This window comes from Stenella coeruleoalba (assembly GCF_951394435.1).
Source record: "Stenella coeruleoalba genome assembly, chromosome: 11".
Taxonomy (NCBI): domain Eukaryota; kingdom Metazoa; phylum Chordata; class Mammalia; order Artiodactyla; family Delphinidae; genus Stenella; species Stenella coeruleoalba.
Genome location: NC_137157.1, coordinates 31486428 through 31513971, shown reverse-complemented (window position 1 = coordinate 31513971; position 27544 = coordinate 31486428). Strand labels below are relative to the sequence as shown.

The 27544-nt window shown below is 39.6% G+C and overlaps 1 protein-coding gene across 5 annotated transcripts in view; it reads right to left on the bottom strand.

The window, feature by feature from the left end:
* The window catches only part of KITLG (KIT ligand), an 88618-nt gene that overhangs the window by 49764 nt on the left and 11310 nt on the right, over positions 1 to 27544 (bottom strand). For 3 of the 5 annotated variants that reach the window (XM_079938136.1, XM_079938139.1, XM_079938138.1), the window contains exons 1-2: positions 27014 to 27100; positions 1127 to 1240 (exon numbers count right to left, since the gene is read on the bottom strand). In XM_079938136.1, coding sequence (XP_079794262.1) covers positions 1127 to 1240; positions 27014 to 27064 — 165 coding nt within the window. In that variant the 5' untranslated portion in view covers positions 27065 to 27100. Of the gene's footprint in view, positions 1 to 1126; positions 1241 to 27013; positions 27101 to 27544 lie in introns of those variants that run through there. The other 2 variants (XM_079938137.1, XM_079938140.1) reach the window with 1 other exon arrangement.

The window sequence follows — 27544 nt, the reverse complement described above, 5'->3', positions numbered from 1 at the left end:
CTACACCAGAGAATTTTTTTAAACCTGGACTTTGTAAGTATCCAAAGAAATCTGCATGGTGTGTGTGTGTGTGTGTGTGTGCGCGCGCGCGCGCATGCGCGCGCGCGCGCGTGTGTGTTCTTATTTCTGCATGAGACTAAGCCAGCAAGACTCAGATCGTAACATTAAACTTCTGTTTTGGAATTTGGCTATGAACCCAAAATAAAACACATAAACCGGGAAATGCATATCAAAATAGGAAAGATAAATATCTCAAAAAATATACTTTTCTTTCTTTCTACATACTACAATCCTCATTTCTTTCCTATTCTCACATCACGTCCGTTCCGTAGACAATATTCAGATAACTGAGTGCCATTTGGCTCTTTTGAACCATGAACTTAGAAAACTGCTTCTCAAACTTTGTTCATCCTGAAAGCACACACTGTAGCTCAAGTGAGCATGTACAATCACCGCTGGATCGTGAGAGTTGGGAGGAAGGCATTTCAGATGCTGTGTCATGCTCTCCCTCTCTGTGGTTTGCATCTTAAGAGAAGCATGGCACAAAGCCGGCAGTGACCAAGGGGCACCAGTGTAAAACGGCTTTTCCTGAGGGAAGAGTTCCAATGTGATGGATGTGGGAGATGAATCTGGTCAACATTTGGGCAACAAATGACTCCAACTGTGTTTACTGAGGGAGCAAACACCCACCCGCATGTGACAGGGTCTTCAAGCTGCTGGAAAGGGGAGAAAGACCATCTCAGATCTTTTGTTAGGCTCGTTAGAGAAGAGTAGGAAGGCATGTGGAAGGGAAATAAAACACTTTTAAGAGATAATGGGGAACAAGCTAGTGCTGGCACATCAGCACACAGAGAACTCGCCAGTATCCTTCACTGCCTGTGAAGGAGATGAAAAGACCAGCAAAGAAACAAAGCCACTTCCGTGGGGTGCAACAGGCCAACTTTACCAACAAGATGCTCCATGACCTTAAATATCTCCCTAGCTGCTCTCTACAAACTCTTTAGAATAACTCAGTGACTTCTCTCCTGGTCTTCGAAAAATACTAATTTGGGGCAAGGAAAAAGGAAATATTTTTCAAAAAGTACAAGAAAAAGAGTCACAGCAATTGAAAGCATTCCTTACTTACCAATTTTGTAACGTCTTTCACATCATCAGTCACACGGTTCCTGCAGATCCCTTGAGTTTTGACGAGAGGATTAAATAGGAGCAGTTGAAGATAAATGCAAGTGATAATCCAAGTCTAAATGAAAAGAGAAAAAATGCTGGTGATCATCAGTGAAAATCCGTAGTCACTAAAACTATTAACAATTAACATCTTCTGCCTTAATGTGGAAAAGGGAATCTACCTTTTTTTTTTTTTTTTAACGCTACTGGATTAAATACAATTAGATGCTGAGCATTCAAACTATGCTGACCAAATTTTTTAAAAATTTCTTTTAAAATATGGTTTGGAGTTTTCATTTCAATGACAGTATTGTTAACTTTTGTCAAAAGCTTTCTACGGGCAATTCCCCAATGGCAATTAGGAATGAACTTGTAGCAACATGTGAAGGATTTATCACTTAAGGTGTTTTCTAAAAACTAGGGAATGCATAAAATTCATACCTGAAGGCACCAAAAGAAACTTTCTCTACTTTAAATGTAGACTGTTTGGCAAGTAGCAGCAAAACCCTGAGCAGTGCTTTAATCCGATAATCTAATAGTACACCCAGTTAAAGTGAGGGGGAGAGACAGAGATTTAGATATAGGACAGAATTTAACCTAACTTGTGAGACATCGAAAGAATCATTGTTTTGAATCACAGCTTTTTGGCCATTTAATAAGGAAAAATATTTTCTAGTCAATGGGAAGATATTCTTGAATCCTAGCATGAACCCACACTCACACGCCCCCCAAGACACCTCTCTTTGAAAATAACTCTTTCAAATATGTAAAATAGTTACCTTGTGCATGGCTTATTTTTTCTTATTACACTATATTTTATGTTTTTAAAAATCTGGGCATCTATTTTTTTTCTTCAGTATCTTTACAACACATAGCAGAACCTTGAATATAAAAAACTCTTAATAAATATTTGCTGGGTGAATCAGTGACCAAGGTAAAAAAAAAAAAGAGTGTAATGCTTCCAATTTGATACCGGTTTATTGAGCCTGTATTATGAGACAGGGACTGAGCCAGTCACTAGAGAAACAAAGGTGATAAGACACCCTTGAAATGCAGATGCAGGTAAGTGACACCCACACCCCAGTGATAAATGCTTTGGGAACTCAGAGGAGGAAAAACTTAATCAGTTGACCTTAAGGGAGAGAACTCGTGGCAGAAAGACAATGCCAAGAAAAGCCACAGAGAAAATGTGACTCTGACTGGATTTTAGAGGACAAAAGAAGAGTTTGCAAGAGTTGACAAGGAAGGGACAAGTATTCCAGGAAAAATAAACAGCATAAGCAAAACATGGAGATGTGAAGATATTTTAAAATATGAGAGTTCTTTTAAGAGTTAACATTCATCTATGGCATCTTAAAATTACAAAGGCCCATCTGCACATGGCTAGAAATCTTTCCTACTTATTATGTAACCAGCCATGTATTATATGGAACTGGATTATTATTTTCAATTAATATCTGAAAGCTAAATAGATATTACACTGGACCAAATTATAATTATCATTTACTAAAATTTCTAAGACTACAATGCTACCTACATAGATAATAGTGGCTTCGAAACAAAACTAAAACCCTTTTATTGTTTTACCACTGTAATCTATGTATTTTAGCAGTAATCCTGCTTAATTTTGTTTAAGGCTACTTTGAGCATGGTGGGGTCCCACTCTTCATAGCATCATCTCCCTTGGACCAAAATGAAGACTGAATTGTGTAAATGATTTGTTTGGGGGATTCTTCTTTTTGGACAATCCCAACACATAAAATATCCTCTAATATCCCTTCATGTATGTAAGTATAATTGCTTAAATTCAAGCTTTCTTTTCATACTGTCATTGCTAAGACCTAACCCTCCCTTGAAATATATTTCTCCAAGATCCTCTTCTATGATATGATTTTGGAATCCTCCCTAAGGACCTCTGTGAATGGCCAATCTCACTAATAACCATATTCATATTCTAGGCTCTAAGAAATATAAAGGCATGGGGTGGGGGAGGGGGAACTGGAGGAAGGTTGTCAAAAGGTACAAACTTCCAGTCATAAGATAAATAAGTATTAGGGCGTAATGTACAACATGATCAATATAATTCACAATGCTGTACGTTATGTAAGAAAGTTAAGAGAGTATATCCTAAGAGTTCTCATCACTAGGAAAAACATTTCTATTTCTTTTGGATTTATATAGATTTTGTATCTATATGAGATGGCAGATGTTCTTAATATGGTAATCTTAATATGGTAGTCACTGAATGATGTATGCAAGTCAAATAATTATGCTGTACACCTTAAACTTATACAGTGTATATGTCAATAATATCTCAAAAAGACTAGACGAAAGAAAAGAAATATAAGGGCAGAAATTCTGTTGACTTCTCTTTGCCATGTCTTATGCCTGACACTGAAGAAACTACACAAACATTTGTTCACTCATTCATTCATTCAGCAAATATTTATTAAGTACCTTGTGCTACTGTGTGCCAGGCACTGTTCTAGATGCTGGGGGTATATTAGTTAATGAAAAAAAAAAAAAAAAAAGCAAAAATTCCTGCCATCATAAACTTAGCTTTTCGTGAGGGAAGGCAGACCATAAACAATAAACATAATAAATAACCAGATTATATAGGTCAAAGGTGTGCTGTGAAAAAAGAAAAACTAGATCACACGAAAGGGGATCAGGACTATAATGCCTACTCTGCTCTACTAGCAGCATGGTCCTAGGTTCAAGGTGCCAGTCACACTCACAAGGCATCAGAGGCTTCACGCAGCACCAAGTGTACTACTGAACTGATATCTGATGGGGCCACATTGGGAAGGCAATGTTTTATCAAAGATGAGATGGAGCTAAGGGAGTTATCCAAGCAGATGTCTATGGGAGAGTATTATAGACAGAGAAGCTAGTGCAAAGGCCCTAAGGTCTATCTTGTGTTGTTGTTGTTTTCAATTGAATCTTTCAAGATATTTTATTATAAAAGTAATATATTATCATTATCAAACATTTGGAGAAGAAAAAGAACTTAGTTGGAATGTCACTACCCTGACAACTTAGAAAGTATATCTTTTTTCCCCATTATTATAAAATAAATGCATACTCATTGATTTAAGGAATCTGCTTTAAGGAACAGCAAGAATAAACCAGGGGGGCAGTGAAGTTGATGATGTCAGAGAGAATGGAGAGGCCAGATCATGTAGGGTCTTGTATACCCATCTGGACTTTTGACTTTTACTGTGAATGAAAAGGGATTCATTGCAGGATTTTGAGCATAGGAGAGATATGACATATTTAAAACTTTTTTTTAAAGACACTGTTTGGAAGTTTCTTACAAAACGGAACATATTCTTACCATATGATCCAGCAATCATGCTCCTTGGTTCTATCCCAAAGAGCTGGAAATGTGTGTCTATACAAAGACCTGCACACTGATTTTTATAGCAGCTTATTCAAAATTGCCAAAATTTGGAAGCAACCAGGATGTCCTTCAGCAGGTGAATAGTTAAATAAACTGTGGTATATCTGGGGAATGGACTTTTACTCAGCACTAAAAAGAAATGAGCTATGAAGCCATAAAAAGACATAGAGGAAAAAAAATGCATATTACTAACTGAAGAAGCCAGTCTGAAAAGGCTATACACTGTTTTTCTTTTGTTTTTTTGTTTTTGCAGTACGCGGGCCTGTCACTGTTGTGGCCTCTCCCGTTGCGGGAGCACAGGCTCCGGACGCGCAGGCTCAGCGGCCATGGCTCACGGGCCCAGCCGCTTCGCGGCATGTGGGATCTTCCCAGACCGGGGCACGAACCCGTGTCCCCTGCATTGGCAGGCTTACTCTCAACCACTGCACCACCAGGGAAGCCCCCATACACTGTTTTGATTCCAACTACTATGACATTCTATAATAGGCAAAACTATGGAAACAGTAAAAATATCAGTGGTTGCCAGGGGTTGGAGGGGAAGGGATGAATTCTAAACTCATAGAATGTTCAACACCAAGAGTAAACCCTAGTGTAGACTATGGGCTCTGGGTGATTAAGATGTGTCAGGGTAGGTTCCTCAGTTGCAACAAATGCACCACTCTGGTGGGGATGTTGATAACGGAGGAGGCCATGCATGTGGGGGGGGGCAGGGGACACTGGGGAAATCTCTGTACCTTCCTCTCAATTTTGCTATGAACTGCTCTAAAAATATAAATTATTTCCAAAAAAAGAGAGATCACTTTAATTGCTGTGACTTTAGGCTAACAATAGGTAGAAACAGAGTGACCAATTTGGGGCTATTGCTATAATCCAAGCAAGAAAGTGTCGTAGCAGTGCATTGCCCAGAGGTGGTTAGATTCTGGATGCCTCCTGAAGATTGAGCCGATAGGATTTCCTGACAGTTGGAGAGTGCTTTGAGAGAGAGTCAAAGACAACTCCAAGGATTCTGGTCTGAGCAACTGGAAGGATGGTGTTGCCATCAAATGATATGGGTAAGGCTGAGGGGTAGAGAAGGTTTGGGGGGCAGATCTGGAGTTAAGTTTTGAGTGTGCTCAGTTTGAGACGTGTTTTGAGACATCCTAGTGATGAAACTAGGTCAGGATATTTCAATCTGGATTGAGGAGGGAAGTTTGGGCTGGATATATAAATATGACAGCTTTTGATATATAAATGGAATTTTAAGCAAAAGAGTAGATGAGACCATCAAGGGAGTGAGTACAAACAGAAAAAAGAACAAAGAACTGGGTCCTATGGTGCTCTAACCTTAAGAGGTCTGGCAAAAGATTTAGAACACACAAAGGAGCCCGAGAGAGGAGCCAGAGGAGGAGGAAGAACACAAGTTAAAAAAAAAAGAAAAAAAGTAAAAGTACCTTAAGGAGAAGGTTAAACTATGAAACTACGTCAAATACTCGCAATAGGTCAAGTAAGATGAGGACTGAGAACTGATCATTGGATTTAGCAGCATAGTCACTGGTGACATTAACAAGAGCATTTTTATTGAAGCAGTTTGGGAAAGGCCAGGCAGGAGTGGATTTAATAGAGCATGAGAGGTGAGTGATTAAAACCAGTGCATAGAGAGAGCTCTTTTAAAGAGGTGTGCTTCAAAGGAGAGCAAATAAATAAATGAACAAAGAAATAAGTAAAAACAAAGTGAGACGGGAGTTGGTGAGGAATTAGGTTAGGGGGAGGGGAGAGTCTTATTTATAAGATGGTAAAAATACCAGGATGTCTGTATGCCTATGGGGATGATCCAGTAGGAGGTGCAATTGGCACTGTGGGTCAGAACAGAGAGACATCAGATGTCCTTGAGAAGACAGGAAGGGGTGAGATCCTGTCTCAAGCAGAGGGCCTGGCTTTACATAGAGTACATACTGTAGTTCATCAGTACCATCAGGCAGGATGTCTATGCAGATGCTTGTGCTTTCTGAACAATACAGTGAACAACAGCTTCCACTTACTGAACATTTACTATGTACCAAACATTTTGTCTAGCTTACCACAAACAAAATTTAAGTTTCATATATCCTAACTCTGAAGATGAAGAAACTGAGACAGAGAGAGATTCAGTGACTTCTAAGTGGTGAGATCAGGACGAAAACTCAGGTCTGTCCAATTCGAAATCCTGTCCTCTTCACCACCTCATACTGTCACAGCACTTCAAGAAAGCTGTTATATCACTGGTGAGGACTCTGACGCCATCTCTCCAAGACTTTAATCATTTTTCAAATATCACGCATATGGAGATAAGTTTGTTCCCTATTCCAAGCTAAAGCTGAATATTGTGCATTTTTCAGAACTTTTAACTTTATAATTTTTATATATGTTCTTTGATAGTTTAAAAATATATTATCAATACAGACTTCTATAATAATTGCAAAATAATTTCACCAGGGCAGCATTTTTTTTTTGGATCAGTTATACACAAACATCTGTACAGATGATTTTGCTCAATTTATTGGAGTCTATTTGGTTAGGACTAAACTTAAATGTGTTAATACATTCAAATATCCCTGAGAGAATGTAAATTGGTGCAGTCACTATGGAAAACAGTATGGAGGTCCCTCAAAAAACTAAAGATAGAGTTGCCATACAATCCTGCAATCCCACTCTTGGACATGTATCAGGAGAAAACCGTAATTCAAAAAGATACACGCACCCCAATGTTCACTGCAGCACTATTTACAATAGCCAAGACATGAAAACAACCTAAATGTCCATCAACAGATGAATGGATAAAGAAGATGTGACACATATATACAATGGAATACTACTCAGCCATAAAATAGAACAATGCCATTTGTAGCAACACAGATAGACGTAGAGATTACCATATTAAGTGAAGTAAGTCAGACAGAGAAAGACAAACACAATACGATATCACTTATATCTGGTATCTAAAATATGACACATGAACTTATCAATGAAACAGAAACAGACTCACAGACATAGAGAACAGACTTGTGGTTGCCAAGGGGGAGGGAGGTGGGGGTGGGATGGAGTGGGAGTTTGGGATTAGCAGATGCAAACTGCTATATATAGAATGGTTAAACAACAAGGTCCTACTGTAGAGCAGAGAATTATATTCAATATCCTGTGATAAACCATAATGGAAAAGAATATGAAAAAGAACGTGTATGTGTGTATGTATATACATATATATATGTATGTATAACTGAATCACTTTGCTGTACACCTGAAATTAACACATTGTAAATCAACTATACTTCAATAAAATAAATTAAAAATAAATTAAAAACCAAATATCCCTGAGAAACTTATATTTCATGAGGCATTTTATTTTAAAGCTATTCAGTAAACTAATATTTTAACTTAGTATATACAGTTGACCCTTGAGCAATGCAGGAGTCATCCGTGTGTAATTTATAGTCAGCCTTCCCTATCCCTGGTTCCTCAGCATCTGGGGATTCAACCAACCTGGGACCATGTAGTACTGCAAGTATTTACTATTGAAAAATATCCACATATAAGTGGACCCATGCAGTTTCAAATGCATGTTGTTCAAGGATCAAGTACTTTGCTACTGATGAGTATTCACCTTTCATAAAATTCAATCATTCACTCAGGCATAACTAAACGTTAGGATGGAGGAGCAGTCAAGGCAGAAATGTACTGAGAATTCTGCACAGCAGTAGTAATACCTTCCTATCAGTATTCTTGGGAGAGTGCCGAAATGAGGAGCTTACTTCTTTAAATGGAAAAGTATTTTTTCCATATTATTCTATGCAGAAATTTTTCTAATATATAGTACACACATTTCCCTGATTTCCTAAACAGTGGCTAGAAATATTAAACTTTGCTTCTCTTTGATGATTCATTTTCATCAAATAAAGGGAAGACTAAATGAAATAAGCCAGACACAGAAAGACAAATATCATATGATCTCACTTATATGTGGAATCCAAAAAAAAAGAAAAGTTGAACTCATAGTAACAAAGAGTAGAACAGAAAGGTGGGTGCCAGAGGCTAGGGAGTAGAGGAAAATGGGGAGATATTGATTAAAGGGTACAAACTTTCAGTTATAAGATGAGTAAGTTCTGAAGACCTAATGTACAGCATTTTGACTACAGCTAATAATACTATATTGTTTACTTGAAATCTCCTAAGAGAGTAGATCTCAAGTGTTTTCACCACACACAGAATAAAGGGTAACGGGATAGTTTGACTGTGGTCATCATTTCACAATGTATCCATATATCAAAACATCCCATTGTGCACCTTAAATATATACAATTTTATTTGTCAGTCACACTTCAATAAAGCTGGGGGGAAAAAGCATTTTGGTTATGTAGTTGTGACTGCCCACCTCCAAGGAGCTCCAAATTACTGCACTTGTTTGAATGACTGTTTTTACAATTTTATTTTCATTTTTGTTGGTTTGTTTCTTAGTTTACCTATTTCTCCCATACTGTCAGGTCATTATTTGCAACATATTTTTACTGTTAACATGCCCATCTCTAGCCTCCTGTAGTCCCGGAGGCAAACATAACACATGGCCCATGGGTGGTGCTTATAGTAGGCAGAATAATAGCAAAAAGACGGCCACGTCTTAATTTTCTTGGAATTTGTGACTATATTGACTTATATGGCAAAATGGACTTTGCAGATGTGATGAAGCGAAGGACCTTGACATGGAGAGATTATCCTGGATTCTCTGAGTCCCATCTAATCACACAGGTCCTTACAAACTGAGAACGTTTCCAGCTCTGGTCAGAGAGATGCAGTGATGGGAGAAGGGTCAGAAAGATGTGACACGATAAGGACCTGACTTGCCATTGCTGGCACTGAAGATGGAGGAAAGGGCCCAGGAGTCAAGAAATGCAAGTGCCTTCTAGAAGCTGAAATAAGCAAGGAAACAATCTCCCTTAGAGCCTTCAGGAAGGCACAGTGTCATCGACACCTTGCTTTTAGCCCAGTAAGCCCCATTTTGGACTTCTGAATCTCCAAAACTATATCATAAATCTGTATTGTTTTAGGTCACTAAATTGGTGGTGATTTATTCCAACAGCAATAGAAAAATAAATCAGAGCTCAATAAACTTACTCTCTGGGTGAATTACTGAATGAATGGAGCAGTGTGCGATGTTCAAGCTCTTCCTGGTAAGGAAAACACACTGCCCCGCCAGTGTTCTGGGCCCCCAACGCCTACTTTAAGCAAAGTAGCTCAGTTTTTTTCTGTTCTATTTTTTCATGCTTCTGGGTAAAATTTTGTTCAAACAAAGGTTTCCAAGGGCAAAAAAGAAAAGAAGTTCACGCTTATGAAAACCGGTAGTGTGATGGCAGGGTATAGAAGATGGATCCAGAAAACCTCTGAGCCCCACCATGTGACCTCAAACAAGCCAGTGAATCCTTCTGAGTATCTGTTTATCAGTCTCTAAAATGAGAATCGTTTTTGCCTTACCCGTTCATGGAGTGGTGGTGAGAATCTTTTCAAACCACAGGTGTTGTGCAATTATTTGCTGTGTGGATTATAGGTTTTGGATTGTCTAGGAAATCAGGAAAACAAGTGCTTAAAAACCATACAAACAAGAGTCCGGGAAAGGACTTTATAGAATCAATCTTGCATGAACAAAGAGTCTGACCTTTAGTACACGGTATGTTGATGCTGATTTGGGGGTCAGATGCATTTTTCAATTTATTTCTTAGTTCTCAACTGTGTTGAGAGTAGCTTCGGTTAATGGACAATTGACTTCCAATGGAGTTTTCTCTCTCTTCCTCTTTCTCTAACTTCTGGAGACTCCAACAAGGGTATTCGGGTGCCTGAACGTGTGGGCAGGTGCGCACACACACACCCTATTAGACAGAAAGCTGAAGCAAAATGTCCCTGCGTTTGTGACTTCTGCTCTAAAATGGATTGTTTCCATTTGGGTAATCATCTCTTGCTGTTTTTACTGTAACACTCTCTGCTTCTGCATATGACATTTTTCTTTGGCTACTTTGTTTTTAGCATCGTACAACTCTTCTCTCTAGGTCACGCTTGTTGTGTGATAACCTCTCATTTCACGATAACCTCTCACTGCACAGTCACATTAAACTAATCTTATTGTCGGCAGTTCTAGATTTTTTTTAATTTAGAGGCATGCGTCAAAAGTGTCCCCTACGTACTCTGCACAAGACACAAAATTCCAATAACCCTTTCTTTGCTAAAAGTCGCCTTCAATTTATTTACATGATGAAAAAACTAATGAGAAATCCTTATGCACTGTTAGAACTAAAATATGCAGTAGAAACAGTCGTGGTGGAGGGAAGTAATAGTGACTAAAATACACACTCAATTGTGAATGACAGATATAGCAAGCAGGTCTCTTTCTGGGAGCAGGTTTTAACAGTGGCAGATGGTACTGAAAAGGAACTTTAAAAGGGAAAATTTACAGGAAGACAAGGTTGGAGACTCTGAAGGCAAAGGTCTTACTTAAATCTCATTTTTGTTGAGAACCAATCTCAAAAGACCCCAGTGGAATATTCACCCATTCATCAATTCTTCCTGAGCATAACAGCCTTCCGTACAATCAAATGCCACATTCCAGAGAAAGGAACTGCAAAGCCCCCCTAAAGCAAACTATTTACTTGATCTGAACATGTGTTATTACACAGAAGTCAGGTTGCAGACTCCTTTCCTTTAGTAGAAACTAACATGCATGCAGCCCAAGAACATCAGGGCAACATATGCTGTTCAGGAAACCAGAAGATTCCAATCTTCTAACTTGGGGGAAAAAAACAAACTTTTCTATGACCATGAGAAGTGGTTTTAAAATATCCATTGCCAGGATCCACGTTACAGACTTTTCAAAGTCGAAAAGGTAAGTGGGGCATCTGTGTAGCTCGTTTTCTTTATGCAGAGAACTATAAAATAGTATTAGGACTGCCCCGAACAAAACAGCAGCTGCTGCCAGAAACAACATTCATCTCTTCTTTAATCTCGCCTGCCAGCTAGCCAGGCAGGCAGTTCCCTTGCAGCCCAAATGTGCTTTGGAAGAGAGCCAGTTGGCTCAGCTACCCAGAGCCAGGAAAGCAAGTTACCAAGATACAGGTATAGGAATTAGTCCTGAGTTCAGATTTTCTGCGGTCATAGGAACAATACCCTCCCCAAATAATCTTAACCTAAAGCAACAACAGACTGTCGGTCAGTGAATAACGGTTTAATTCTACATGACTTCTTCCTTAAGATTTTTTATTGCTCAACAAGATTTTACCATTTAACACTATGAAGGAAACACCTAAGCAACCTACACTGACTCAAATTCTTCTCTACTGATTGTCCAGTAATCTCGAAGGGTCAAAGGAAACCGCAGATTGGTCATTTTAGTGCTATGAGGAAAGGAGACATTAACAGGCCAGTTAAGTGAAACTCAAACAAGCTGAAGTCCAAGTTGGTCCACTAAAATCCTGTAAAGTTACTCACTCTTCTGCCTCTCTCAATGCAGATCTTTTTGTGAAGTAGAATATTTGGTAATATGGGTAAGTATGCTCTTATAACAAAATCTGAACATCCTAGAAGTGAATTGCTTAATAGAAAAAGGCAGACAATGGCTTTAAGGTAAAAGGAGAACTTAAGGATTTCAAGGTATTCAATCTATAGGAAGAAATGGGGAGACAGAGAGAATCACCCTGTGACAGTTCATCCTTACTCTATATTTAAATGCTACTTAAAGGGAGAAATGACTCACATATATTGACTCCTACTAAGGGCCACACATAGCAGTTTGCAGACATTATTTCGTATGATCTTCCCATCAACAAGGCAGGTTATTTTTATCCCATTTTGTAGGCGAGTAACACATGATTCAATGAGACTAAGTAACTTGTTTATGGCTACTCTGCTAGTAAATCCCTGGACCAAGTTTATTCTTTTAATTTTATTTTATTGAAGTATAGTTGATTTACAGTGTTTTAGGTGTGCAGCAAAGTAATTCAGTTGAATATATATATTCTTTTCCATTCTTAAGTTCTTACAAGATATTCAATAGAGTTCCCTGTGCTATACAGTAGGTCCTTGTAGTTTATCTATTTTATATATAGTAATGTGCATCTGTTAATCCCAAATTCCTAATTTATCCCTTCCTCCCTTTCCCCTTTGGTAACCATAAGTTTGTTTTCTATGTCTGTGAGTCTATTTCTGTTTTGTAAATAAGTTCCCTTGTCACTTTTTTTTTTTTTTTTTAAGATTCCACATATCAGTGATCTCATATGATATTTGTCTTTCTCTGTCTGACTTACTTCACTTAGTATGATAATCTTTAGGTCCATCCATGTTGCTGCAAATGGCATTATTTCTTTTTTTTTTATGGCTGAGTGACATTGCATTGTGTATATGTATCACATCTTCTTTATCCATTCATCTGTTGATGGACATTTAGGTTGTTTCCTTGTCTGGGCTCTTGTAAATAGTGCTATAATGAACATTGGGGTGCATGTATCTTTTTGAATTACAGTTTTTTCTGGATATATGCCGAGGAGTGGGATTGCAGGATCACATGGCAACTCTATCTTTGGTTTTTTAAGGAACCTACATACTGTTCTCCATAGTGGCTGTACCAATTTACATTCCCACCAAGAGTGTAGGAGGGTTCCCTTTTCTCCACACCCTCTCCAGCATTTATTATTTGTTGACTTTTTGATGATGGCCATTCTGACTGGTGTGAGGTGATACCTCATTGTAGTTTTGATTTGCATTTCTCTAATGATTAACGATGTGGAGCATCTTTTCATGTGCCCATTGGCCATCTGTATGCCTGGACCAAGTTTAAATCAAGACTAGAAAGAAAAACACTGGGCCAATCAGATAATAAAACTGACTTCATTTATATCTAATGAACAGTTAAGTTTCATTTACAATGCCTATGCTGTGGACAGCATATAGGTCTCTTTAACTGCATCAGTTTCTAATTGAAACAACCATGTCAAATTATGACTAGGCTGGATAAACAAGTAGTGCATGTAAATCAGGTTATACTTGCGGTAGCTTAAAAAAAATTGCATAGCTAGAGGGAGAGGAGAGCTCAAAAAAAGTGGTAAGTTGTTCTTTCTGGTAAAAACAAAATTGAGTGCTTTCAGACTTCTAAGAAGAGCTATTTATGCTAATTATTCATTCAACAGACACATATGGAGTACCTGATAATTACAGAAGGTAAAGATACAGAAGATATGGTCATGGCCTCAGGAAGCCCAAGCTCTTGGCGAACACAGCAGGTAGAGTATCTAAGAAGGGAAAGGCCCAGGGGGACAGCTAAACCTGACTTTGGGGTGGGGGAGGGAGACTGAGGGAGGGGCTCAGAGATAGCTTCTGGGAGGAGACATCTTTTCCAAAGGTGAGTGGAAGGTAGCCAGGTCAACGGGAGCTGGGGCAAAGACCCCCGACAGAGAAAGTAAAGAAGCAGGTGCCCACAGAAGTGAGGGAAGGAGACAAAAATGAAAAATTAGTTTCAAGGAATAAGCAACAATAGATGAGGCTAAAAAGATATGCAGAGGTCCTCCCAATTTTGCTAATTGATTTGGATTTTATCTTAAAGGCACTGGGGAGCTCCTGGCAGACTTTAAGTAAAGGAGTATCAAGATCTGATTTATTTTTGAAAAGTTTATCAGTCATCAGAATGAAGGATACATGGGGTGGAGGGGGGCAGCCAAAAAGCCTGGGGGCAGGAGGTCACTTAGGAGGTCAGTGAAGTTATCCAGAGGCCACAGGAGGAGGGCCTTAACTAGCAAATGGCAGTGGGAATGGAGAGAGACAAGTTTAAGAGGATGTAGAAGTAAAAAGGAAGAACTTGGGTGACTGACAGAAAGCGTGTAGGGTATCGGCGGGGGGGAATCACCAATGACTTCCGTGCTCCAGTTTGGGTGACTGAGGCAGAAGTGGTGCTATTCCCTAAGCCAGGATATGCAGCAGAAGTGACAGCTGGGGATTGGAAGTTATCACCCAAAACGCTGGAGAATACCATTATATAAGAAGAAGAAAGAATTATCTGCATAGGAGACAAGAGAATGAGAAGCCAAGTATATGAGAGGCAAATCAGTTGATTTGGGGGTACTGTGGCCAATAGGAAAATAAAGTACCAAAGGGAGAGTATAATCAATAAAATAAGCACTAAAAAGATGTCAACCTGTTGGTTGTTGAAGAGGACGTAATGGAGCTGACCTTGATGAGGACAGTTTCCATGGAGTGAGACCATGGAGGATGAACCATAGGGGTCAGTGAGAGTGAGGGAATTTCAAGGGCATACTACAACAGAGTGGTAATGTCTGGAAGGGCTAGAAAGTTCAGTTCAGTCTTGGTAGATAAGAAGAGACATCTCTGAAAGAATGGGGCTAAAATGATAAACCAAGCCTTCTTCCTCCTTAAATAGCCTGTGCATGGGGGAACTCACCTGTGGTTAAGGAGAACCAGGTTAGCTCAGAGACTTTGCCCCTGTGTGAAAATACCTACAAAGGACTTCTACCTCAGGCTAGAATCTAGGGTCTAGGTATACAAGTTTTATTATTTTTAATAGAGACTTACGTGAGAAAATAAGTATTTGTGCCAGCAGTATAGATTTCATCAGAAACAATGGTAATAGATAGGTCATTAGCTAGTCATAAATATAGGTCTTCAGCAGTTTTATAAATGCAGAGGGAAAGGACGTATTTTACAGAGATGATAGTTGATGACTAATTCTAATCAATATTATGAGGAAGACGACATGTAACAAACCAAAATGGTCTAGAAAACTGGTGGGTGCAAGTTCACCATTGAACCTAGATTTACATATCTGTTGCTAATTCTTTTTGCTATAAGTGTTTATTTTCAAAAACAATAAGAGCGACAGGCCCTCAAAATTGGCAAGTACAGGAATATCACAATAAGAAAAAAATGACAGTTCTGAAATCCACATACCCAAATTCAGCACTTCGTGGGCACTGATTCTTTGGGGATGGCATTGTTCACTATTATGTCAATTAGTTGCTCTTAAAATTGAACCGCGATGACATGCAATCCAAGGGTTGTAGCTTTCCAAAAACAGCTACAAAAACCTAAATCACAATTTGTATTCTTCCAACTATGTGACTCATTTCTGAAATTGTGATTCCCTGTAAATCAAAAGTTCTGCAAAATCTGTACAATCTTTTGAACTCCAAACAACTGAGAGATGGAAAATGAGTGTGGGCTCCACTTGCTATCTGATTCCATGCACTGAATTTGGAGTGAATGCCTAAACTTCCTAGAACTTCTTGTGTTTTTTTCCCCTATGGCTGTAATTAAATGTGCTCAGATGTTTTGTCAGATCAGCTACTGGGAGTCTGACAAGTTTGGTCTCACAGGCCCTTTTAATTTTTAAGAAGACTCAATTTGAGGAAGCAGCTCAGGAAATCCCCAACAAAATTTTTTTTTTGTTTCCCACCTGGGTTTTTGGACGACAAATAAACTAAATCTTTATACTCTGCTGGAAGTGTTCCAAGTAGCATCAAAACGAGGGGGTCAAAGGCCTGAGCTCAAAGAACACTCACAATCTTGATCATTTTCTCCATCACATCAGAGGACAAGCCAGATTTGCAAAGGTCACTGTATGAGTTTCCCTGATTATGCGATGTGTGCTGGACATACCAAGTACCTCTGGTTGAATTGAAAAAAACTGCTGAGGGGCTTCCCTGGTGGCGCAGTGGTTGAGAGTCCGCCTGCCGATGCAGGGGACGCGGGTTCGTGCCCGGTCCGGGAGGATCCCACGTGCCGCGGAGCGGCTGGGCCCGTGAGCCATGGCCGCTGAGCCTGCGCGTCTGGAGCTTGTGCTCCGCAACGGGAGGGGCCACAGCAGTGAGAGGCCCGCGTACCGCAAAAAAAACAACAACAACAACAAAAAAAAAAACTGCTGAAATGTACCCCTTCATGGAAGGTGCTCCAACTGAAACAAGGGGAGTTGCTGTCTTATGTTTAGATCAAAGTGTAATCATCTGCGGGTATTTATTTAGAATGCAGATCCCTGGGCATCATGTGGAATCCGAAATTCTGAGGGTCCATCTTAGGAATGTGTTTCTTTTTTTTTTTTTTTTTTTTTTTTTGCGGTACGCAGGCCTCTCACTGTTGTGGCCTCTTCCATTGGGGAGCACAGGCTCTGGACGCGCAGGCTCAGCGGCCATGGCTCACGGGCCCAGCCGCTCTGCGGCATGTGGGATCTTCCCAGACCGGGGCACGAACCCGTGTCCCCTGCATCGGCAGGTGGACTCTCAACCACTGCGCCACCAGGGAAGCCCAGGAATGTGTACTTTTAACAAGATTCTTAGGTACTCTCTGAAGTCTTAGACATACTATTTTAGGCTGTACTAGCTCATGGGTGCTATATCATTAGAGAAAATAAAAATGTCTGAAAAGGTAAATGAGGTTGCATTTGGTTCAAGGGCTACATATTAGATACTCCTGATTCAGAGGAACTTGGAAAAAGAAAAGTTAAGTAGTGAGTGTAGAGGATACTGTGAGTTGACTCAATTCCCATTCCCGCTCTCTGAGCATATTCTTCTATACTGTAGTGGCTGCAAAATTAAAATCTCCACATCTTGGACTCCATTGCAGTTAGCTAAAGATGCAGGTACTCAGGTTCCAGCAGTTAGGCACAACTCTGCGAGATTCGATATGGAAAGAAAGTCCTGGAGAAGAGAAGCTGGATGGATGCCGGGCAGGCATTTTGCTGGGTGGTAGTGAGGCAGCGAGACCCTGCCGTCAGCAGCAGTCCTGGTTGTACAGCACTTGCTGTTATGTAGCTGCTTTACAGATGGCCTTGGACTTAACCGTGTTCTGGGTGATGGGAGTGTTCTGAAATCTCAACCTGTTCTTCTAGCCCTTCCAGTGGTTTTATAACCCATCAAATAAACTTCAATATATCCCTTTATGTTTAAACTAGCTAGAGTAGATTATATTGTCTGCAACTAAACTCTAAGCACTAGGAGAGAAAAATCCAAGTTACTGAGCATTTATTTCTCATAAAGGTCAGTCTAAACTTTCCTTAGGAATTTTCCATTAGTATTTCAAAATTCAAATTGTAAAATAACAATCATTTAAATTTTATCTTTAAAAGGCACTTTAAAAAAATTATTTATTTATGGCTGCATTGGGTCTTCGTTGCTGCGCATGGGCTTTCTCTAGTTGAGGCGAGCAGGGGCTACTCTTCATTGTGGTACGTGGGCTTCTCATCGGGGTGGCTTCTCTTGTTGTGGAGCATGGGCTCTAGGTGCGTGGGCTTCAGTAGCTGTGGCTCGTGGGCTCTAGAGGGCAGGCTCAGTAGTTGTGGCGCACGGGCTTAGTTGCTCTGCGGCCTGTGGGATCTCCCTGGACCAGGGCTCAAACCCATGTCCCCTGCATTAGCTGGTGGATTCTTAACCACTGCGCCACTGGGGAAGTCCTAAAAAGGCAGTTTTTGATTGGCAATCCATGAGAATGTTAATGCAATTCTACCACCTGAAGCCCAGCAATAATGTACCTTTGACATGTCCAAAACATGTTCCTCTGGTAATTCTACCACCTGAAGCCCAGCAAAGCGTCTGCCTTTGACGTGCTCAGGACATGTTCCTCTGATAACAGTACACTTCAACTGCAGGTTCATTGCTTATGAAAGAGATGAGATGATGTTTAGAAAAGAAGAACATCAGCAAAGTAAGATGTAGATTCAAATCCTGATTCTGTCGCTTACATGCTGCAACCTTCAACAAATTATGGAACCTCTCTGAGCCTCGGTTTTCTCATGGTGATAACATTTTTTGGATTTTTGAAAAGATTAATAAATAAGACAATGTTATAGTAGACCATGACATGACTGTTAATGCTATACTGGTATATCTTGGAGATACTGAGGGTTCAGTTCTAGACCACCGCAATAAAGAGAATATTGCAATAAAGCAAGCAAGTCACACTAATTTTTTGGTTTCCCACTGCGTATAAAAGTTGTATTTACACTATGCCATCATCTATTAAGTGTGCAATAGCATTACAACTCAAACAATGTACATATCTTAATTAGAAAATACTTTACTGTTAAAAAATGCTGACCATCATCTGAGCTTCAGCAAGTCATAGTAGTCACATCAAACATCACTGATCACAAATCACCATATTATAATAATGAAAAAGTTTGAAATACTGTGAAAATTTGTGATACGGAGACACAAAGTGAGCAAATGCTGTTGGAAAAGTGGTGCTGATAGACTTGGTCCAGGCAGGGTTGCCACAAACCTTCAATTTGTTAAAAAAAAACACAAAAAACCCGTAATATCTGGGAAGCGCAATAAAGTGAAGCGCAATAAAACAAGGTAGGCCTGTAGTTATTATTTTATCACGACTACTAATTTTTTAAATGTTGACTTTTAAATTAGAAGCTATGCTAACAGTGGATGTCACAATCCCATTTATGTTCTGCTTCCCCCATAGATTAAAGATCAGCACAGCAAGGTGATAAAAAGAGGTTGTGAAACTGACCCTTGGGCTTGGATTTGGGATCAGCTCTCCCAAAGCGGGCAGGCTCATCTCTACCTGGAGCAAAAGTGAGACTGAATTGTTTGGGCAATGGGTGAATGTTAACCTGAATAGTAGAGTTTCAAAAGTCAACTTTAGCTTCAGTAATAATCCAAGATGGCTTAAGAAAACAAAGTGTGTTTACTCAAGCACAGAGAACGGTATAGAGTGGGGGGCTGGGAGGCGGTGATTCTAGAATCAGGCTGCCCTAGCTTTAATCTCTACTCTGCCACTGACTAACCTTGTGGCCTTTGGAAAGTTATTCATCTTTCTGTGCTTCAGCTTCCTCACCTGTATTATGGGCCTAATAATAGAACTTACTTCACAAACTTCGCACAAAGTTATATAGACACTTGGTATATAGCATCTGACAGCCAGTTCACCCTCATAAATGTCCATGATGGTTATTATCACTGCTGTCTTTTCAACCACACCTAGAACAAGCATCCCCAGTAATGTCATTTCCAAAATTGAAGCCTGGTGGTTCAAGCCACAACTCTGAGCACCATCCTTGATCCTTCCCATTTCCCTAGTTCCATATCCACTCTGTCAAGTGCTATTAGTTCTACCAGCAAAATAAATCCTGAAACATTCACTTCCCTCCGTCTCATCTTGTACCACTACAGCTTGTGCCGAGCTTCCCTACTCCTGCCTGCAAGACTGCAAGGACCCCCTAAATAGCCTTCTTTGCTTCCATGCTTGCTACCCACAAGACTGTGGTCTTCAGGGAATGCAAAACATCACCACCTGCTTGCAGACTCTGAATGCTTTTCCATTACATTTACGATAAAATACAAACTCCTGCTCAAGGTATACAAGGCCCTATTTAACGTAGACTTGCCCACCTCCATGCTCATTCTCACCATGCCCTCTTCCCACACCATACTCCAGCTACACTGGCCTCCTTTCTGTTCCTGAAACACCGGGAATGTATTCCTGCCTTAAGCCCTTTGCACTTAGTTACAAGCTTTCTCCCTCCTGGGCTCTGAAAGAGGCAAGTTGTTCTGATCCTTCAGGCTTCAGTTCAGCTATCACCTTCTAGGAAAAGCCTTCTCAGGTGACCTGCCTTAAGCAGCTCCAGCACTCTCAGATCAGTTTTATTTCCACCGAAGCACTTTTCATCAGAAATAAGAAACTGATGATAACCCAATTCGTTTACTCTCACCTGTTCCTTCTGACAAGTGTGCAAATGGGGTGAGGACGAGAATTACACTATTCTTGTTCACCTTTCTTATCTCTAGCACCTTGAATTGCTCAAATACTCCTACCATCAAATTCTCTTTCATATAGTACGGACCATTGTGGTAGCACTCTCTAAACTGTCTGAATAGAGAATAAATTCAGGTGTGTTAAATGGGGCACAAATGAAGTCAGGACAGTGTGATTCACTCCTTAGCAGATGGTGGCCCTATCACACAACGGAATTGCAACATCATCCACCAGTTGTGCTTGTTACCTGTCTCCTGCTCGAGTTTGAGTCCCATAAGGCAAGTACTTTCTGTCCCTCACTGTTTCGTCCAAAGTGGGTAGAGCAGTGCTGAGTACAGACAAGCCTTTCATAAATATTTGTTGAATGAATGAATGAAGGATAAACAGAAGAGTTTTGCTCATCCACTAGGCATAAACGATTATCCTCCTTCCTACTCTTGGGTCCAACAACTACTAAACCTTAATGATAACAAGGGTGAGTAATGTTGCAACATTCTCTTAATTATCCAAAATGTGACATTAGATAAATGCTTCTCAGTTTGAACTTTTAAACTTTTTCTTTGCACCTTTAAATACTTCTCTAGCCCCAGGAAAATGGAAAATTAGGATATAAAACCAGGGATAGACTGTAAGCCCCGTGAAGAGCAGGAATAATGTGTTTTGCTCACTGCTGTAGCTTTAGCCTCTAGCACAGTGCTCTGATTGTAGTAAATGCTCAATAAACTGTATATTTTTAAATAAATTATTTTTTATGAACAACCAGTGGAAAATGCCTTCACTGGCAGATGTGGCCAAAATGTGATAATGACCCAAAGCGCAGACCCACCTATAAAATCCCCAGATTCCCTTTCTAAAGGAACTAGATGAGTATCACGTGTAGCTACTTTGCTTTACTGACTCAACGGGGGCAAAACAAAACAAAACAGAAAAACAAAAAAAAACCCCACAGACCTGGAATGCAGACACTTTCCTACAGTAAGTTCAGTGGAAGTCTCTGAGAGGTCTCCAATTCTGCACGTCATTTAGAATTCAATATAAGATGCATCTATAAATTTCTTCCTCTCTCCCAATGAGCTGCAATCCATCAAAATTTCTAAAGCAGCCATGTATAAGAAATTATTCATGGTGATTCTGCACTGGGAAACACATGCAAGGAATATGATTTCACTTGGGAGCAGGCGTGTTCAGAAGTGATGACATAGGTTAAGCTTTTAAATGCTAATCTTATCTCTTCTCAAAGCACTGGATGACTTATCTGTCATCCCTACCAGAGAAGGCAAAAGAAAAAAAAAAAGCTCACACTCACAGAACTAAATTATTCTTTTTTACGTCATCCAGACCCATTCCTAGCTTGACTAAAGAATAAAATCAACTACCTTTTCTTCAGAGTAACACAGGCATAATATCACTGTTCCCCTCTGACAAGACTTGTTTGCAAGAAACAGAAAGTTGCATGCCAGACTACTCAGGAGTGGACTCAAATGACACTCCCCTTCACCACCCCCCTCCAAAATAGGCTTTATTATTGCATTTTCATGCTAATAAGCATGATTAAGTGGCAACTCTTTTATTCCGATTTTTCACCATGACATCATGGAGTTGTGCTGAGCAATCTCCGTAATGTCACTATGTAGGAAGAGACTCCGAATTCAGCAGAGAAGGAAGATGTAGGACAGAAATCAAAAAGAAGACTTTTTACAACGTATCAGGATGCGAGCAGTGGCATCACACAGTTTATTATTACTATTTTTTAAAAGGTTCTGAGTTAACAATCTTCAAAGTAAATGTCAACTATTTTGTGTTATGAAATTCTTCCTCCAAGACAACCTGGGAAGATTATCAATTAAGCTTTCTTGTTTAATAAAACAAAAGAAGAATATGGAAAATGTACTTTAAACCCTGCTCAAGTCCTAACTCTAAATAATGCTAGGGGAAAATAAAAAGGAACTTTCTCCTTGGGTCAGGAAAGAAGATGAGTGAGTATCCATTGCAAGATTATCCTTTGGGCTTTTTTCAAAGCAGCTGCTTTGCTGCGGAATCAAAAGTGGCTGGAGGAATATATGTAAACAGGAAGACTGCTTGGAAGGCAAAGAGATTCTCTCAACATATAGGAGAGAATGGGAATCTCAGGAAATGAAGACAGGGCCGTGTATCCAGCTAAATGAAATTTAAAAGATGCTTCAGCTGCTGTATGATTCAAGTGCCAAAGCTGCACAAGCCATTTTGCACATCCACTTCATTGTTTAATTTTTGTGTGTCATCTCCTCTTCTCATTTATGGTCCTTTTTGGAAACTTTGTTTGTAAATTGAGACAGGAGGTAGATTCTGCTCCTTGTTATGTAATTATTATCCAAAACTAGAAAAAGTTTTATGGCTTTCAGAAATGATAACCTTTCAGTTTACACAAAAAACCAAGCAGCTTACCTGATTTAAAAGAACAGAAAAAGAGAAAAGGTAAAACAGGCCATGCTGTAAGGTTGCATAACTTTACCAACTTCAGAACTTTTGAAAACTTGGCGTCAAAACATTGGGTTGCCCAAAAAGTTCATTTGGGTTTTTCGGTAAGATGTTATGAAAAAACCCAAACGAACTTTTTGGCCAACCCAATAGTTTTGTGAATTTTTTAAAGTACACAAATGTAAAAACGGTTAACTTTAGAGCACTGAATTGTAAAGCAGTTGTATCATTGCCTTGGGTCACTAAGATGGTGGCTTCTAATCACAGATGAAATTTGAAAACATCACTTATTAAATCCTTCTCCAACTTTCTTCCTCCACACTTAAATATGTCTTTGATCTTGAGTAATGAAACATCGTTTTTGCTAAATTCCTTAACTACATCAGTCTTAAATCCACAAATATCATTTAAAATGAACCATCTAAAATTCTCATATTGTCTATTGCCTCATATTTATTTCATCAATTTCTTGCTAGAGATTATACACATCAGAATCTAAAACTACACAACATCCTTTCCTTGTCTATTGCACTGGCTAACCATTAACCAACACAAACTGTGGAAAGAAAATACGAAAGGAAGCTTTTTGAATGTGGGTGAGCTGGGAAGAAGAATTCATTTACTTTATTTATAACAGTCTTATTCATTATTATGTATCAAGAAAAACATCTTACCTAGGCAAAAAGAGAAGATGTCAGCAATACTAATACTAAGCAAACAGACTGGGTTTAAGACTAACTAGTTGTAAGATGCTGAGCGACTTGCACAACCTTCCTAAGCCCACATTCCTCTTCTGTAAATGGAAGGATATAACCACCCTCATAGGTGGAGAGAATCAGGGGAGATGAAAGTATGTAACACACTTAGCTCAGGACCTGGCACATGGAATAAGCATCACAATCAGCATTTTCTTCATCATCAGCAGCTGATTAGGTACTAAAATCCTTTCTGGCTCTTATACCCTCTATAATCTTGAATTAGCAAGCACCATCTGGCACCTGCTATTCAACCTATTGTGTTATTTCCTTAAAAATGGCCAGCAACTTGCCCCCCACCTTCCTCTTTTATTAATCCACGGTCTCTACCCTCTTCTACAACCCCAAGTGGCCCACTTCTCTCTCCAAACAGAATTATGTTTGAACAACATATGTTTGTGCCAGGTGGTACTGAGTACAGTTATATGCGTTTCCTATGTATGACATCAATGCGTGATAGTAATGTTCCTCCTACCTTCCAAATAACCCTCCTTGGTGCCAACCCATGTGTCAATTGAGGTCAGCAGGCATAAAACCGATAAGTACTCAGATCCATGCTTAGAATGCTATAGTCAAAGATTCAGTCAAAGATATATCTCACGTGATTCATTAACTCATAGTTGGGTTCCAAAAACCTTTACTAAGATTTTGGTGTTGCACCACTAGCTGGGGATACCAGCATGAGGCAATTTAGCCAGGTAGACAGGTAAGTAAGAATATAATTTCATTATATTGTTTTCAATATATGATTTTGTTTGTTTGTTTGTTTGTTTGTTTTGCGGTACGCGGGCCTCTCACTGTTGTGGCCTCTCCTGTTGCGGAGCACAGGCTCCGGACGCGCAGGCTCAGCGGCCACGGCTCATGGGCCCAGCCACTCCGTGGCATGTGGGATCTTCCCAGAACGGGGCACGAACCCGTGTCCCCTGCATCGGCAGGCGGACTCTCAACCACTGCGCCACCAGGGAAGCCCTATATGATTTTTTTTTTAATGCTATAGAAGCGCGGGGTAAGATCACTAAACACAAGGAAAGCGGGGGCAGGGAGGAAGGGCAAACAGCCTTCAGGGAGGACTTCCAAGAGGAGGAACCATCTCAGCTAGACCAGCTGGAGGATGAAGAGGGGCTACCAGGGCTTTCAAGACCAAATGCAGTTGTGGAATATGTCACTATTTCACTGTACTTCGTTAAGTGACGCCAGCATGAAATTTACCACTCAGGGAGCAGTAGAGATAAGCAACAGCCGATCACAGAGAATCTTGTACAGTGTGTTGAGGGTTTGGACTTTATCCTGCAGGTAATGTAAAGTCAATGGAGGATTTTAACCAGGGTAGTCAGCATTCCATTAATAATCTAGATTGTGTGCATTAGAGAGAATCTTTAAAATTACAGAATTCACTCTTCATTTTGTTGGATAACAAAATGTATACCCTCGGAGGGATGAACCCCATATCAACACCACATAGTTGAATTCAGGATGTGGATCTCCTATACAGTCAGCAAGCGCTTGTTCTGACTTTCCTGCCTTGCCCCACCAAGTGCCAGGACACACATTTCAAGGAAATATGCGAAGCTAAGTCCCTTTATAATCCAGCCCTCCTCTTAAGTGACTTATAAAAACCAATGATTCTGTCCCATTCTCCTTTGGGCCTTAAAAGAATGGATGTAGACTTTTTCCTTTTTCAACGTTTAAAAAATTTTTGCTTTTTGGTTTCACTTGAGTCTTGGCTCAAATTGTTGTGTTAGATCCTACTCTAAACTGAACCCAAAGTTACTTCACACTTGTCTGGGTTGATAACTTAATTTTTGAGGTAGTGATAGTCAAAGATTCAGTCAAGAAACCTCTAGAAAGAGCGTTCAGATTATACAATGTCAGAAAACAGGAGCTGTTTTCTGTCTTTCACAAGTGCTTTGAACAAGTCCATCAAAAGGAACTTAACAGTTTAATGTTCTGTACAAGAATGGAATGCTTGTTTACCTGAAGTAATGGACAGATAAAAGTAACGTGCGTCTGTCTTGATTGATACAAAACTTACTTGAAGATTAACCTGGACAATCAAGCCCTTAAACTCTAAATACCATCACCCACAAGAAAAACCTGGATTTATAATGCAAACATTCCCAAACTGTTGATCCTACACCCTTAACTAAATTCAACACATGCAAAGAAAAAAAAAACAAAAACAAGAGCAAAAAAAAAAAAAAAAAACCACAACCTACTTTGAATGCAAAAATGAATTTTTCTTGAAAGCAGCTAGCATTTACCTAGGTTTTCTGGGTACCCAGCATGAAATAACCCTTCTCATGTACTGGCTCATTTAATCCTCAAAACCATGTGAGAAGTTAAACACTATTATAAATGTCATTTTAGAAATGAGAAAATCAGAATGTTAGAAGAATGATTCAAAGTCATCCCATTTGAAGAGGTGACGCCAGATCTATGCGTCTCCAAAGCTATTAATACATACTATATAAAGTAGTGTGCGGCTCATTTTGGAAGACATTAATAAACTCAAAGCTTTCATGTATTTAGAAAGTTTGAATTTTTCATTACTCAAGGCTTAGAATAATAAGTATGACCGTAGGCCTCTGAATGGAACAACACACACAATAACTGGTGACACAGCCAAGTCATGCATCAGCATTGTTGGTTACAAAGGGGGATGCTGACCCAGATCCAGACCCTTACTAATCTCAGTTCACGGTCACACAATCCAATTTCACATAATCACCCATAATCTCTCTCTGCTTTTCAACGACAACAAGTTTAAATAAATTATAGCCATCACACAAGTGAAGCAAACAGACAGAGTAGACTGATCCATACTGATCTGTTAGCTGGCATAATCCAGTCCCTAAAGATTAGAGATACTACTTACTGAACATCAGTTCTGGGTCAGCCAATTTCCATATATTATCTCATTTAATCTTGTATTCTTCCAACCACGTAATAGTATCCTTACCACCCCATTATACATATGAGGACATTGAGAAAGAAAGTAAATAACATGCACGTGGGTCTTGGTGACTAACAGAGCTAAGGACTTAAGCCTCATTCTAACTCCAAAGTCCATGCTCCTTTGAGTGTCTACATGAGGCCAATGAGTCAAACATTTGTACAAACACAACTTAGTTCTTAATAGTATAGCAGGAAAATGTGTTAAGTCTGAAAAGTACTTTTTTTATAATAGTACAATTCTGTGAGTGACAATCACAAAGCAGGTATGCAACATCCTATTTCCAGGTTAAAAAGCTACAAAGTATTATTATTCCATTTTACAGAAAAGGAAATTCAGTTTAAGAGAAGGTTAAGCAAAGTTAAATAATTTGCTTAAGATCCCTTGGCAAGCTAGAGCCAGACGTAAAACCTTGGTGCTTTTGACACAAAAGCCATGCTCTTTCCTTTCTCCCTTGACAAGTGGCTATATTTCTGTTGATGCAGAAAATGACTTCTCCTCCCAGATAGGGAGAAGTAGATCACTCACCAATTCATGGGAAGGACTCATGTTCTGTCCCCCCAATTCCAAGCATAGCATAGCGTTTAGGAATGTAGGCTCTAGTTCCAGACCGCCTGGTTCATAAGTCAGCTCCGCCATGTATTAGCTCTGTGACCTTGGGCACAGGATAGAAAGAAGTAACTTTGCTCTAGGTAAACTATCTTGCGATTATAATTATACACATTTAGCTCTTTTTCAGTTTTTGGTTAAAGTAGAGAATGAAAACAATTATTCAGGGCTAAAGTGAATTCCAAGCCTGAGGTATTTGGATAAATTGCTTGAACTTTCCCTTTCATTCTGACAATGGAGACTTTGTAATTAAAGTCACTTTCTTAAGAAAGGAGTCACCACTGTTGATAAGCTTACCATTTGTTTAATGCTGAAGATCAGAGTGAATATTTATTTAGGATTTCCTAGGTGCCCGGCACTGGACTAAGGGCTTTTTGTGGATTCTTTCATTTAATCTTCACAACCACCTTTGAGAAATGTACTCCTGCCCTCTCTCTTTGGCAGATAGGG